The 15,066-nt window shown below is 50.3% G+C and overlaps 1 protein-coding gene across 3 annotated transcripts in view; it reads left to right on the top strand.

Moving 5' to 3' along the window:
- The window catches only part of Kazn (kazrin, periplakin interacting protein), a 1,014,985-nt gene that overhangs the window by 881,451 nt on the left and 118,468 nt on the right, over positions 1 to 15,066 (top strand). Inside the window, exon 1 of one of the 3 annotated variants that reach the window (XM_076565619.1) lies at positions 5,111 to 5,421. The exons of the other annotated variants lie outside the window; for them this stretch is intronic. Within the exon in view, the coding sequence (XP_076421734.1) occupies positions 5,160 to 5,421 (262 nt within the window). The 5' untranslated portion in view covers positions 5,111 to 5,159. Of the gene's footprint in view, positions 1 to 5,110; positions 5,422 to 15,066 lie in introns of those variants that run through there. 3 annotated transcript variants of the gene reach the window in all.

The following is a 15,066-nucleotide window of genomic DNA, read 5'->3' as shown; positions in this document are numbered from 1 at the left end:
CGGGTTGCTCTGAGCTGGGGAACCCACAGAATACCTGCCAAGTAATTCTTTCCTTTGAGAAGGAGCCAGCTGATGTCCATAGCAGCACACAGGTTAAGCAGGTTGTGTCATCTCTTTGAGACTCAGTTTATCCACAGTGGAAATCGGTACCCGCTAAGGGGTGTGCTCATGTAAAAGATGCTGTGTGTCAGCTAGGCAGAGTGCCTCATACCTGTCATTCCAGGTTCTCAGTAGACTGAGACAGGAGGATGTTGAGTTCATGGACTGCCTGTGCAACAGAGTAAGGTCAAGGCCACCCTGGGCAGCTCAGTGAGGCCCCGCCTCAAAATAAAAAGTACCAAGCACTACAGCTCAGTGGTTGAGCGCTCACCCAGAGTGTTTGATTTGCTCTCCAGTATAAACAAGAAAGCAGGCAGGCGATGAAGGCTCTGGGAAAAGCCATCTTAGGCTCTTGGCAAGTTCTGCCAAGCCTGAGAACTTGAGTTCCATTCCCCCATCCACATGGTGGAAGGAGAGAGTTGTCCTCTGACCTCCACACGTGAGCTCCCGCAAGTGTGCCAGCCCCCACCCCCTACACAAATTATGTTTTTAAAAGAAGAGGAGTGAGAGCGCCCCTAGCCTCTGTCACAGCAGGAGCATGATAAATATTAGGCCCGGCCTTTTCATGCCTGGCATACTTGCTGAATGAACCACCTGTCGCTCCCCCAGGGACTCAGTTTCCCATTAGGTTGCGATGCTATCTTCCTTGTCTCTGCCCTTTTGAACCTGTGTGTCATGATGACTTTTGCCCCGTCTGTAAAAATGCTTCAGGAATCTGAGGCCTATGTGTTGTGGCTGTGGACGCTGTTATTATGTAAACGTGTGGAAGATGGCTGGGCGGAGATACAGCTGTTGACTTTGTGTCTAGATGGGCTCCATTCCTGTGCTCATGATAACAATATCCTAATGGCATGCTGCGAACGGGGAAACGCCTGCCTCTCACATCAGAGACCGATTGTTTTCCACAGCCCTCCCTCACTGCGTGTCCCAAGAGGGGGAAGGGTGGTCATGTCTCTAGAGGGGAGAGGGTGTTAGAGATGACCTTTCCCAGGTCACTGGCGGCGTTCCTACAGGAGACAGGTTATGCCAGCAGGTCATCAAGAAAACGCTGCCTTTCCCCAACTAGTCACCACCTTCATCTGTTTCCCTTCTTCCCTCTTTTCTTCCTTCCTTCTTTCCTTTCCCACTGTCCTTTCTTTACAGGGTCCTCCGTAACCCAGTCAGACTCCACATGTAGTCGAGGATGTCCTTCAGTTTCTGATCCTCCGGACTTCACAGGCTGAGCACTGGGATTATAGGCGTGTGCCACCATGCCCAGTTTTATCTGGTATTGGGAATCGAACCCAGGACCTCATGCACACTATGCAAGCACTAACTTTGAGCTACATCTCCGGCCCCTGTGTCTGGCCCCTTTTTAATTTAAGCTTGAGTTTATTTTTATTTATGTGTATGTATATGTGTCTATATGCACATATATGTGGGTACGCTCAGAGGCCTGAGGAGGGGTATTGGATCACATGGAACTAGAGTTTCCAGTGGCTGTGAGCCACCTGATGTGGGTGCTGGGAGCTGAACTGTGGTCCTCTGCAAGAACAGCAGGCGCTCTTAACTGCTGAGCGGCCTTTGTGTGTCGTCAAGGACAGTTTCAATGATGGCTGGATGCCGGTGGCAGCCAGCACGGAAATGGTTTCTGTTTATGGGAGTTTTCTTCTAGGAAGGAAATGGGAACTCTTTGCCTTAGCACCGCAAGCTGGAGCTGTTGGGGAAATAAACATTCCAGCCAGGCTGTGTGACTGCTCTTCTTAGATCCAGCCGTTTGTCCCAAGCTGGACATGATGCTCAGCTTAAGGATCTGAAGAGATGCCTTGCTGGATGAGAGGCAGTCTGGTAATGAACGCTTTGCCTCAGGATGGAGGTCTGGACATCTTGTCATTGCTCAGGAAGCCTGCCCTGAGATCCACAGGATGGTGGCCCGGGAAGAGTGATAGCTCTGACCTCTAGGATAAATGGACCGACGACCAGAGGTGAGGATACAAGCAGTGGCTGCTTGTATAGTCTGAACTCCACCACTCCCCGGTTTCCTCTGACCTTGAGATACCTGACAGACCAGTTTGCCTCTCCATGTGGGAAATCATGATCCTTTAGCCCCTGCACAGTGAGCCAGGTGCCCATTAGATGTTCTTAAACTGGGGATTTGGTTTGGTCTGTCAGTCATTGTCCATTCATTGGGTCATATATTTTGAACACCTGCTAAGAGCCAGGTGCTGTTGGAGCTGTCAGAGATATAGTAGCAAACAAAAACAACTGTAGGCCTGATTCCAAGACTCTTAGACTCCGTGGGAGGAGATTTCCCATAGGCAAATGTGTCTGAGATAGACACATCCAGAGACGGAAGATGCCGTGCAGAAAAATGAAGCTGGGAGGGGATCTGGCTGGTGGGACGAGGCTACCTCTTGTTAAGAGAGTGTGGTTAGAGACAAAAGCGTATGAAGGAGGCTTGTGGGTGCCAGGTCCCTAAGGCAAGGGGACTTTGCCATTGGCTGACATTCCAAGTCCGTTTGGAAAAGAGCATGTCTCCATGGATTCAATGCTTATTCTGTCTACATCTGAACTGACGGTTTTGGTTTGTGTTTTGTTTCTTTGTTTTTGAGACGTGGTCACCTCTTTCCTAGGTTGGACTCCACTCTTTTGTCACCACCCCTGAACTTCTGAGCTACTTCCAGAGTGCTGGGGTTGCAGCCTGGGCCACTATGTCTGGTTTATGCTGCACCTTTTGTACCTCTTGGTCAGAGAAAAGTTTGTTTGTTTGTTTGTTTGTTTGTTTGTTTGTTTGCTTGCTTGTTTGTTTGAGATAGGGTTTCTAGTTCATAGTTTGTAGACCAGGCTGGTCTCAGACTCAGAGAACTGCCCGCCTCCGCTTCCCCAGGGCTAGGATTAAAGGTGTGCATCGCTTCCGCCCCCAACGTAAGATAAAAATTTAAAAGAAGAAAACAATCCCTCAAGGGATCTAACCCAAGGCCTTACGCTGTTCCTCAAGGTCTCTGCCGTGTGACCTGTGTCCCTAGCCCACCCTTTGAAGTCTTTATGACCTTGTTACCATTTCTTTCCCGTTGCTTCTAGCGCTGTCATGGCGTTAGCACACCGGTTAGTTTACCCTGGCGCACCAGCTCCCATGAGCCCATGTCAGCGTAAACTAAACTGAAAGCTCGTCTTCATCTGCCAGGAGTAGGTATGGTTACCAAGGAAACCAGTGCTTGGAAAAGTTGAGCGACTTGCCCAAGGTCACACAGGCAGTGGGTAGCACAGCCTAAGAGTGTAACCCAGCTTGTAGACCGACATCTTGGAGGAACAGAAGGACCCTGCATTGTTCTTTGGTTTTTTGAGACAGGGTTTCTCTGTATAACAGCTCTGGCTGTCCTGGAACTCAATTTGTAGACCAGGCTAGCCTCACACTCACAGAGATCTGCCTGCTTCAGCCTCCCAAGTGCTGAGATTAAAAGCGTGCGCCCCCACACCTGGGCTCCATGTGGTGTTCTTAAAATAGGTAGACTCTTTATTAAATTTGTTTTTTTTTTCTTTTAACATTTTTGTTTGTCTTTGTTTTGGAGTTTTGTTTGTATGTTTTTCAAAACAGGGTTTCTCTGTGTATCCCTGGCCATCCTAGACCAGGCTGGCCTCAAACTCAGAGATTCGCTTGCCGCTGCCTCCCCAGGGCTGTGGTTAAAGGCACCACTGCTGCCCGGCTTCTTTTAACTTTGTATCTTACAAGATCCAAAAAGTGTGTCCTCTCCACACTCTTGGTTTAAGCAGCACCAGCCAGCATTCACTTATCTCTGAGCGCTAGCAATTTTAGTGAGAGATCTTTCCATTACCTGCTCTGCAAAGGCCTTCCGCCAGGAAGAGGGTGAGAGTTTCCACTCCACACAGCATTGGGACGCCCCTAGCAGCCGCCCACTAAGATCAACTGGCTTCATTTACCATACTCATGGGGCAGGGCAGGGTGGAGGTTTACCGGGGCCCAGGCTGTCCCAGTGATCAGGGGTGTAAACCATTTTGAAGGTTGGTTTCCCAGTGGCTACTGTGTCTCCTTGTGGTGGTTCCGGTGCTTTGGGCTGAATCTTATCCTCTGCCAGGGCTGGTGGCCGCCTACACCACAACACCAGTTTTAGAAATAAACAAACACCCGTTAGAATTCCTGGGTTCTGTTCCTTACAAGTTGTGTGCCATCCAATAAGTTACTGGACACCCAGAGCCTCCGTTTACCCTTCTGTAAAGTGTAGAGTTCTTTTACCCAGTTGAGAGTTAGAGCTGGGACAGGAGTCTAATTAGTGTCCTTACTCCCTGTGGGGCCTGTTGCTACAGCCACCATCGGGGACGGGGAATTCCCAAGGTCTAAAGTACTGGAAGTGTATGGAGCTGGGTGTGATGCGCCACATACATCATTGTTTCAAGCTTTTGAGGGTGTGTGTGTGTGTGTGTGTGTGTGTGTGTGTGTGTGTGTGTGTAGTCTCATGTAGCCCGGGCTTGCCTTGTACTCACTTTGTAGCCCCCTGCCTCTTCTTATCAGTTGCTGGGACCACCAGTGTACATCACGAGGCTGGTGTATATTGGGATTCCGTCAAGCAGGTGGCTCAGAAGAAGGGCTGCTGCTTTGGCCTTGTGAGTCACTGGGGATTCTCCACATGGTTGCCGAACACCCTTGATGTTCTCTGTAATATTCCAGTTTGGGTTACCTGGTCCACTTGCCACTCAGCCCTGGTGGGAGAAGCGTTTACGCTTCTTTTAATCATTTCAAGGCAAACAGCACCCGCTACCCTGAGGCCTGCCTCTGTCATCATAATAGGGCAAGTTGTCAAAAATGGAAGATCAGGTGGATTTTCAAGCAGACAGGTTTTTTTTTTTTTTTTTTCCCCAGCAGATAAGCCCGGCCAAACACATCATTAAAGTTGGCCAAAGCAATCACCCAGGAGCCCTATGTTGGCTATGAGTCACTAAGGGCTTAAACACCCCAGAGAGGTGAGCCAGGGTGAGGAGGTGTGCACTAGTGCGTGCATGTGCGTGTGTGTAGTTATTTTAATGGATTTACTCTCGGCAAAGGCATTGGATGCTGTGTGCATCAGATGAGCGCCTTCCAGGGAGGGGGAACGTCAGGATCGCCACCAGTTCCCAAGGACCACCTTCTCTGCAGCCCCTGTGCGAGCCTGCGTGATGGTGGCGACTTCAGGCTTTCTCTCGTCTGCTGCTTGGATGCTTTCAAAAGAGGCCAGATGGAGGACTCTGCCCATGGTGATTCCTCTCAGCTCTTGCCCAATATCCACGGCCCCGCAGATGCTGTAGAACCCCCTGACCTGGAAGAAATTCCCAGCCAGGTGGGAGCTGCAGGTAGGTGAGACCCGCCTGATGGCTCAGCCCTGGCCTGGAGACCCTGAACCCTGGCTATGGAGGGAGGGCAGTGTGGTATCTGTCCCCAGTGTACATGCTGGATTTGGGGGACTAAACCAGGGGACACCAGCCACCTGGCACCTGGTGGCTGATCTGCAGGTGCCTAGATTAGGAAGGTTGGGTGGCACAGGCCAGTTGGGGCTGTAACTTTATCGCAGGCATTGAGTGTGGTTCCTGCCTTTTCATTGTGTGAAAGCTTCAGAAATGCTCTCCCTGGAGGACAAAGAAGTAAGAACAACAGCCGGTCCCCTGGGAGCTTTAGTCCCACACCTACCTGCTCAGCCTCAACACCAGGCTCCTAACTGTAAAATCTTGTGTGCCCAGGCAGGGAATAATGTGCCCTTTCCTTAGGGCAGGGGAGAATGTGTCCTGGCCTTAGGGCAGGGCCGGTTAACGTCAAACTCGCTTGCTGAGGGGTGCTCTGATGCAGGTGCTACGGTCTGTTGATTCCCATGGCCAAGAGACAGCTGGCATTCTCCCCATCTTACAGATGAAACCATTGAGTCCTAAAGAAGTTACCAGGCACTCAATGTCTGTCTGTTCCAGATTGCCTTCAGCAGGGCTGCTGTTCCCTGTAGTTTGGCCCACAGCAGAGGCTGGGGTGCTGGAAACCATGGGCTTTTTTTCTATCTTTGTTTTTAATTTTGTGTTTGCTTCTTTTTGAGACAGGGTCTCATGTAGCCCAGGCTGGCCTTGAACTTGGAATATAGCTGAGGATGACCTTGAGTTGTTAGACCTCCTACTTTGATCTCAAGTGATGGAACTGTAGACATACACCTGCAGTGTGTGTGTGTGTGTGTGTGTGTGTGTGTGTGTGTGTGTGTGAGAGAGAGAGAGAGAGAGAGAGAGAGAGAGAGAGAGAGAGAGAGAGAGAGAGAGAGAGAGAGAGATATCTAGAACAGGCAAGCCTGCACACACAGCTCTCCTGCATCAGTCTCCCAAGTGCTGAGATTACAGTTGCAAGCCCTTGAGCCCAGCCTATGGGCTTTTCTTTCAGGTGTCTGGCACCCAGAGCTGATCCTACCTCTCTGTCCTTTAGAGAATCCACCCTTAACCCTCTCCCCGCAGAATCTCACCAGGTAGCTGATCCAAGCGACAAGAGTGTCCTGTCCCCACTCACCCTTGCTGTTTGGGAACCCAGCATGCAGACCTTGCTTGAGTGAAGAACCTAAGCAGGGCTGAGTTAATCTGTTCTGTCCACATGGTGTGGAAACGGAAACCTGGCAAGGGAACGTACTCCAGGAAGCCATGAGTGGTGGTTTTCAGGGTTAGATGGGTCCTAAAAAAAGGCACGTGAGGGAGGCTCTTGGGAGATATCCCTCTTCTCTCTTTATTGACCTCCTCCCAGGAGTCTGAAGCTACTCAGGTAGATCCATCCCAGTGGTCTGGGGTGCCGGCTACTATGAAGGTTTGCTGTGTTTGTTTTTTAGCTATGGCTCTTCCAGGCTGGCCTAGAACTCACCTTTTAGCCGAAGATGACCTTGAGTAGTTCTTCTCCTTTTCCTTCTCCACAAGGTCTCACTATGCAGCCCTGGCTGACCTGAAACTTTCTATGTACACCAGGCTGGTGGCCTCGAACTCACAGAGGTTGAAGTGTGCTCAAATTACACTGGTATGCACTACCACATCACTGAGCTAGGGATCTATGTGTTTAAGAGCCCTGGGTATTGTTGTTATGATATATCCCTTTTGAAACAGGGGCTCTTATTTCAGGCTGGCCTTGAGCTTCTGACCCCCCTGTTTTCACTTCCCAGTTCCTGGGATTACAGGCACATGACAACACTATTTTGTTATTGTTGTTTGTTTGTTTGTTTGTTAATGCCGTGCTGGGGATCAAACCCATGGCCTTGTGCATGGTAGGCAAGATGAGCTACCAGATGAGCTACATCACCAGCCCTGCATTTTGACACAGGATTCCATAGACCAGACTTTGAAAACCTTTGTCTTTTTGGGGTCAGGTTGGTTTGGGAGGCCATGCTATGCATTCTGGCTTCCCTGTGTCCTGATATCATTTTCAGCAGCGTCCTTTTCTCTCCCACGGGTGTCAGTAGTGAACAGCAGTGGACACACAGCCTAGCTAAACTCGTGACTTCTTTAATCCCTTCCCCCTCTTTTCATCCACGCCCTGGCTTGTGTTCTTAGAGTCTAGAACAAGGAAGCATGTATCAGTTCTTGGTCTTGTGAGCTCATGAGCCCCTGCTGTGGTAAGGCAGACAGCGGGGCGCTCAGATGCCCTACCTGGGGCCCCAGGCAGCCCCCAGCAATTTTGTGCCCTTTGTTCAACTTGCTATCCCTGGCTCTCAGGAGCTGGGTGCTAAGGAGACGGAGGAAGCCAGCTCTTGTCTGTGATTCATCCATTCTTAAGTTCTGGTCCCCAAAGCCACCGGTGGAGCCTGTTTTTCCAGCCTCCGCCCGCCCTGCCCCACATCTCACTGGACGCCTTTGTTGTTGGCGCTGAGGCTGTGTGGAAGTAGGCTTGTTTAGCTGTGTGCCTGTCTGCATTTCCTCCGTCCTCTCTCATTTCTCTCTGCCCTGGGGAGGAGAACCACCAGGAGGCTTGTTTCCTTCATGTCCTGGGGACTTTCACAGTTCCTTTGGGGTCAGAGACTTGGGTGGTGATAGGTGGACAGCCCATGTCTGTGACCCTTTGCATGCTGAGCCCCAAGATAAGTGGACTTCAGTAAATTCTAGGGTGAGGTGGATTCCATAGATCCAGGCTGGCGTTGGGCATCCTACACTCTTTCCTTCTGAAGTTTTTGGGTTTTGTTTTAGTTTTTCCAGACAGGGTTTCTCTGTGTAGCTTTGTACCTTTACTGGAACTCACTCTGTAGCTGAGGCTGGCCTTGAACTCACAGAGATCCGCCTGCCTCTGCCTCCGGAGTGCTGGGATTAAAGGTGTGTGCCACCACCTGGCCCTTCTGAAGGTTTTTAAAATTGCATTTGTTAATTTATTTGTTTACAAGTGTGAAGGCCAGAGGATGCCTTCTGGGACTCAACTTTCTCCTTTAACCATGTGGGCCCATGGGATTAAACTCAGTTTGTCAGGCTTGGAGAGAATTGCCCATAGCCACTGAGCCAACCCTCAAAAACCGTTCATTGAAACAAGGGCTTGCCTTGTAGCCTAGGCTGGCCTTGAACTCCTGATCTTTCCACTGCCGCCTCCCAAGTGCTAGTCACAGGTTGTGCGTCACCTGTTTGGCTGTTTGCAGTTGTCGCCTCTTTAAAGAGGGAGTGACTTGGGCCCTACCACCCCTTAGCCATGGTGTGTTATTTGTGACTGCTCAGTTTTGGGTCTTCTCCTTGTCCTGAGGATCTGCCTAGAGCAGAAAGGTGACTGATGCTTGACAAAGGGCCTGGGTTTCACCAGGAGAAGGGGAGTTCGCCAGTGCCCCGGGTGCACCAAGCAAGCCCTATTGTGCCTTCTCGGGGCATCAACCTGGGTCCATGATTTGGTGTGCGTTTGCTTCTGGTCTATGTGCTGGGCTTCCTCACCCTGGCTGCCAGGTGTGACCTCTATGTCTCCTTTTAGATAAAGCGTAAGGGATTGGATTACTGGGGTTTGTGGCTATATAAACGTCCACACACTGAGATACTCCTTGCTGCCTGTGGGCTTCTAGTATCTAGCCTGGGCTGGGAGTCATCACTGAACCAGGACAGCCTTTTGTTGGGTAGATCCCTGCAGCATTTTTTCAAACCTCTTGTCGTCAGGTAGGGTGGCATCTCCATCCATATCTTTCCCGGGCTTCTCAGAGGCCCTTCAGCTACTCCGGCAGCTGACAAAGAGGCAAGCTTGTATCCTGGTTACTCCCGGTGGAAGACAGCTCCCTTTGGCTACGGGAGCAGACATAGGGCTGTCCCCACAGTCAGCTTCTCCTGCTGTGCTCTTCGGGTGTGGGTACAAGTGTCTGCCCTGTGGGAATGATCTGGAAGGGACTCTCTTTTTATTATGTTGATAACAAAACCCTGCTTTTGCTCCCAAGAGAATGGGAGAGTTTATTCTGAGCCAATGTGAGTGACCAAGGCCCAGGTGGCCCTCAGTGACATTCCATTTCCAAAGAGCTTACATGAACTTTTATAGCCACAGAACAAAAGGAAGTCGTGAATCAAAGCAAGTACCAGATCCATCCATGGGGACATTGAGTAGGTTAGTGAGAGCGGGGTGGGGGTGGGGGGGTGAGGGGGTGGGGGGGTTCAGAGAGGCTATCTGCCGGCGTACTGAGCTTTGAGGTTGGTGGAAACTGGGGTCTGCTAAGTCAACACATTCCAAGCATCCTACCTCAGAGTCACAAGCCTGTGAGATCAGACACAACCAAATGGCTCCTGAAGGTACCGGTGACATCTGAGATGACCTTAGCTCCCGACCTGCAGCATTCCTTCTCTCTCCAGGCACAGGTTTCAGTCAGTTTTAACCAGCCCTTCAGAGAATGAGTTTCAGTTCACAACAGGGGAAATGGAGGCAGATGCCACGGGACAGGTGTCTCACAGGACTTTCTGAAGCCTGGACTGGAGAACTGAGTTGTACATTTGCTAATTTGTACATTTATAAGCAGCTGCTTGTGTCTGGTGCTCAACACTTCGGATGCAGTCAAGACTCCCGAATGTTTCTGTGGTCTGTTCCAAATTGTTCATAAAAACTTAAGATGTTTGTTTTGCTGCAATGATCTCTTGAGGACATATGACTCCTGGACTGTCTCTGACTCACCTGGTGGGAACACGTTACCTTTAAATGTCATTTCCTAGACCCCATACCTGACCCAGACAGGCAAAAAACAAAAACCAAAATCTGAAAATGGATCTTTGAATAGGGCATCTTAAAGATCCATTTTATCATTTTTAGTGTGTGTGTGTGTGTGTGTGTGTGTGTGTGTGTGTGTGTGTGTGGACTTGTGTGTGTGTGTGTGGACTTGTGTGTGTGTGTGTGGACTTGTGTGTGGTTACCTATAGTAAAGGGTATCTCGTTCCCTAAAGTTATAGGCAGTTAAATCTTGAATATGATACTGTCTGATACTCTGGCAAACAGTGTCCTCCATGTTTTTCAGAGTTGATCGATATTTTTATTTCATAATTTAACAATTATACTGGGAATGTTACTTCACATAACCACATGGTACAAATTGGCAGAAGTGTGTTTAGGGCCATCAGTGATTGTTGTGATTTCTGTCCCAATCGCAAGCCAAGATTTATTGAACGAGTGTTGTAGAGCTGAAGTCAGCAACTCAAATAGCAGTTTTTAAAAGCAAGCATCCTAGCAACACAATCCAAAGATATGCTAATTTGGTGTGTACTAAGGCACGTTGGGAGGAAAATATGAAAGTCTTTGTTTTCAATAATGAAACTGTTAATGTTTCTATAAGAGCAGAAAGTCCTGTATGTCCAAGGAAAACACAGAAGTCTTGGACCTGAGCCCGAGGAGTTTCACAAAGCCTCGGTTGGCATTGCATGGGGTGAGGGCATGAGAGAGCAGTGTGCATGTTGTATGGTCAGAACCGAGGCCGCAGCGAGGTTGCAGGATGCAGCACAGGTGGATGCTACCAGAAGCACCTCAGGTTCATTACATCCTTGATCTTGGGATAATTTCTATGTGTTCAGAAACCTTTTTCTGTTGACAGTTTTTGGTTTGGTTTGATTTAGTTTGGTTTTTCTATGACACTCACATTCAGGACCCGTAGGTTAGGAAGCCATGGTGTTGAGGAGAGCCAGCCTGTGGGATGAGGAGTGGAGTGTGTCTCTGTGCCCCTTGCTGTGGTAGTGTGGACCTTATTGGTCTTTATTTTGCAGATTTTGTTTTGTTTTGCTGAGACTGTGTCTCATCATGTAGCTCTTCCCGGCCTGGTGCTTAAGGAGACTAGGCTGACCTCGAACTCACAGTCTCCCTGACTCTTCCTTCCTCCTGATTGCTGGCAATACTACCGCACCCAGCCTTGCAGGTTTGTTTGTTGTTTGTTTTGAGTACTTGATAAGGTAGTTTGGTCCCTTTGCCTTCTGTCAATGGCTCATTCTTCACCTCTCAGGTTCTGTCCCTCCCATCTTTGGTCATTGCTGTCCTGGGTGGATTTACACAGAACCCCTGGGCCCGTTGGCTCTTTGCAAGTTGACTTGAATGCCACCCACTCCAGAGTGCCCCCCCTGCTCCCATGGGGTCCTGGGTGAGTCATTACTGTGATGTCCCCATCACCACCCTCCTGGTACTTCCTGGGAGAGCTATAACACTGATAGCTGCTTTGGGCGAGGGGTGTGGTAGCTTCCTCTCTGTTTCCAAAGCATTGGCCCTCCACAGGCATGTGTGTAGGGGAAATGCTAGATTAGAAAACTCACAGCTCTCTTTAGAATCCAAAGGCTGCCCAGGCTCTGGGGTGTCACATAACTGAACCCATCTTTTCCTGAAAGCTGTCTGGTCTCTGCTGCAATTGAGTTATCTACTTGGCTTCCTGGAGGTGGGTTGAGGCTTGCTCCAGGTCAGGGACAGAAGGACCAAAGCTGACATTGCATTTCTTTGTCACAACTGATTTGGTAAGTGGCAGTTCTCACCAGCCAGGTCGGCCCTCGGCTTGCAGTGCCAGGAGGGACAGGGCAATGGCTCGGGCTACTTTCTTTTCCTACATCCTAAGTTAGCGATGGTGCAAACATTCCTCTTATCTGGGCCACTTGAAAACACCAGCCAGCTGCGGTGTGTGTGTGTGTGTGTGTGTGTGTGTGTGTGTGTGTGTGTGTGTGTGTGTTCCATTGTTTTGTTTCATGACCTCCACGCCTGCCTGTCCTGTGAGCCCAGGGGACATGCATCTGTCTTGCACTCCGGCTGCCACCAGGGATCTGGAGTATTTTGCAGGTGTCAGGAGAGAGGTCCCCAGCCCAAGGCCCACACAGTCCATGGTGTATATGGTTTGAAGCAGGCAGTGTAGGAAAGTCAGGAACTCCAGTCAGCTGAGAGAGAAGGACAGGGAGGCTGATGCACAGGACTAACTGTAGCATGTAGGGCCTGCTAGAGGCTTTTTGCCTCCAGGCCTCTGTTTTCTGGTTTTGAGTTTTCAGTGCTGCGCATAGAACCCACAAGCTCTCTGGCACTGAGCCCCAGCCCTGGCTCCTCCCACCCCTCGCCACCACATCCAGTGTTCGTCCCCTGTCACTCACTTCAAGCTTTCCTTTATTGAAGTTAGACACTTCTCCGTGATCATGCAGTGGTCAGGCTGGAGCAGTGCCCTGGCAGCTTCGTTTTTCCACGGGAGGTATACAGCAGGCTTGCAAAAATAAAATAAAAAACCCAGGGCAGTCCGATCCCCATCCTTCTCTGCCTGTGGATTGTGCCGGGGTGACTGTCACTGGAGGTGCATTTCTTGGGCTACTGGAGTGGGTTGGAGCCACCCTAACTGCGGGAGCCTGCAGTTCCTGGCTCTCACCATCAGCCTTCCGAAAGGCCCTGGCATAAAGGTGTTCAGTATCCAGAGTGCCTGGTCTGGGACAGGCCGCAGAGTGGCCATCGGGTAAATCCCGTGCAAGCCTGCCTTGCTCGCTGCTCTTGGGCCCACAGTACCAGGCCTTGTATTCTGTGTTCTGTCGAGCTGGCTGGGAGCTGGGTGGGAGTGGGGGTAGAAAGCCACCGCTGCTTTCATTTACATTTTTCAAATACTTTTCCCCCTCTGCTCTCCCAAGAGGCAGCTTGCGGCTTGGAGGCAGCCTGACCTTTGAACTGTTGGGGGAGCCAGACAGCCAAGGTCTGGGGCAGGGAGCATGGAAGATGCTATTAGGATGTCAGCAACCACTCCAGGCAGGAACAAGACACATCCCTGGCCATAAATTGGAGAATGCCAGGAGAGGATTCCTGTGTTGAACCCCTCTGTGAGTACTGCGTGGAGCAGCGAGCCCCTAACTTCTGGAAACCCTACCCTGAAAGGCCTGTCAGCAAAGAATATTCTACCTGAAGGCTTGGGACAGAATGTTCCAGAAGTCCACAGGGACAATGCTGCTAGGCAGGAGGAGAGCCAGAAGGTGATATGGCTGTCAAGGAAGGAGCAGGAGGAAGAATACCCCAACTGTGTGTGTGTGTGTGTGTGTGTGTGTGTGTGTGTGTGTGTGTGTGTGTGTGTGTAGTACTTCTCATGTGCCAGAATGTTCTAGTATGTAGAGACTCCTTCACTGTCTCATCAACCTTGTAAGGTGGATGAGGTCACCAAGGCCAAGAGAGGCAGTGACTTGCAGACACTCAGCCAGGACACCTGAGGCTGGAGCCTTCTTCTCACCACTGAGCCACACTGCCTCTGGGGAGGTGCCCAAAGCCAAAAGTCACACACCAAAAAAGCTCTGTGGTAGGATCAGGTTTCCCTGGGACTTCCCCTCACCCCATTGTTCCTCTTCCCAAACCCCACATTTTTCTGGGTCCTGATTATACAGTTGGTTCATAGGCCACATTGCCCAAACTCAAAGCAAAAACAAAAATGGTTTTTCTTGTCCTTTTCTTGTTTTTCTTCTTCCTCTTTTTGTTATCAGGGACTCATTTGGCCCAGGCTAGCCTTGAATTCTCTATGTAGCCCAGGATGACCCTGAACTCCTGATCCTCTTGCCTCCACCTCCTCAGTGCTAGGATGAAAGGCTTATCTCACCATGCTGGGGATGGAAACCAGGACCTTGTGCGTGCTAGACAAGCTCTCTACCAAGTGAGCTCCCTCTCCAGTCTGGGCCCAATGAAGCATTTTAAAAAATAGCTTTGTTCATGTCTAGTCCTGAAGGATGTGGCTTCCTGGATGGAGGGGTGTAGTAATGGGCCCCCATTGGTCTCTCGTTTTGTGGCTCTCAGAAGCTGATGGCAGAGGTCTCTAGAGATCTGTCGGGCCACTTTGGAATTGATGGCTCATGGTCCTGACAGACAAGGGTCCTAGGAGGACAGGAGTGGACAGAGCAGCCTGGAGAGGCGTGGGTGTGCCCAGGAGGCTGCATGCTGGAATAGGAAGGAATGAGCAGGAGTGGGTGGAGGGCCAGGCTCAGGCCAGGCTGCACCACCCACCCTGTATGACTAGGCTGAATCACCATTTATCCTTCTAATGAGGACAATAAAACACACCACTGGGTCGAAATAATAAACCTAATAGATGTGAGGGCTCTTTGAAGACAAAGTTAAAAGCCACACATTGGGATTTAGCAGTCTGGGCCCACTGCAGAGCCTCCTGGGCATAAGGACACCGTCTTGTCCTGTGGAGTACAGTCAGCTCCTCATGCGTCCTGTGGCTGGTGTTCATCTCAGGCATCCTTTGCCGTTAGGTTTACCAGGACTGGGTGTTGGAGCGGCACTGTGGCTCATTCCAGAACAGCACCCTGGGATGTGGTATGGCCATGGGGGATACCTGCCAGCCAGGTGAGCAAGACCCACACTCACTGGCCTGCATTCTTTCTTGTCCTTTTTTTTATTTTTGTTTTTTCCCTTTGTGCCCAAATTTCTTGACTTAAGGAGCCTTGAACCTCCGATTCTCCAGCTTCCGCCTCTTCCCGCTAGACTTACACGGTTACACCCTGCCTGTCATACCCAGTTTATGCGGTGCAGGAAACTGAACCCAAAGCCTTGTGCATGCTCAGCAGGTTCTCTGCTCAGTTCGGTTA

This window comes from Peromyscus maniculatus, chromosome 2 (genome assembly GCF_049852395.1).
Source record: "Peromyscus maniculatus bairdii isolate BWxNUB_F1_BW_parent chromosome 2, HU_Pman_BW_mat_3.1, whole genome shotgun sequence".
NCBI lineage: Eukaryota > Metazoa > Chordata > Mammalia > Rodentia > Cricetidae > Peromyscus > Peromyscus maniculatus.
The sequence above is the reverse complement of the archived record's forward strand: the minus strand, read 5'-3'. Positions and strand labels throughout refer to the sequence as shown.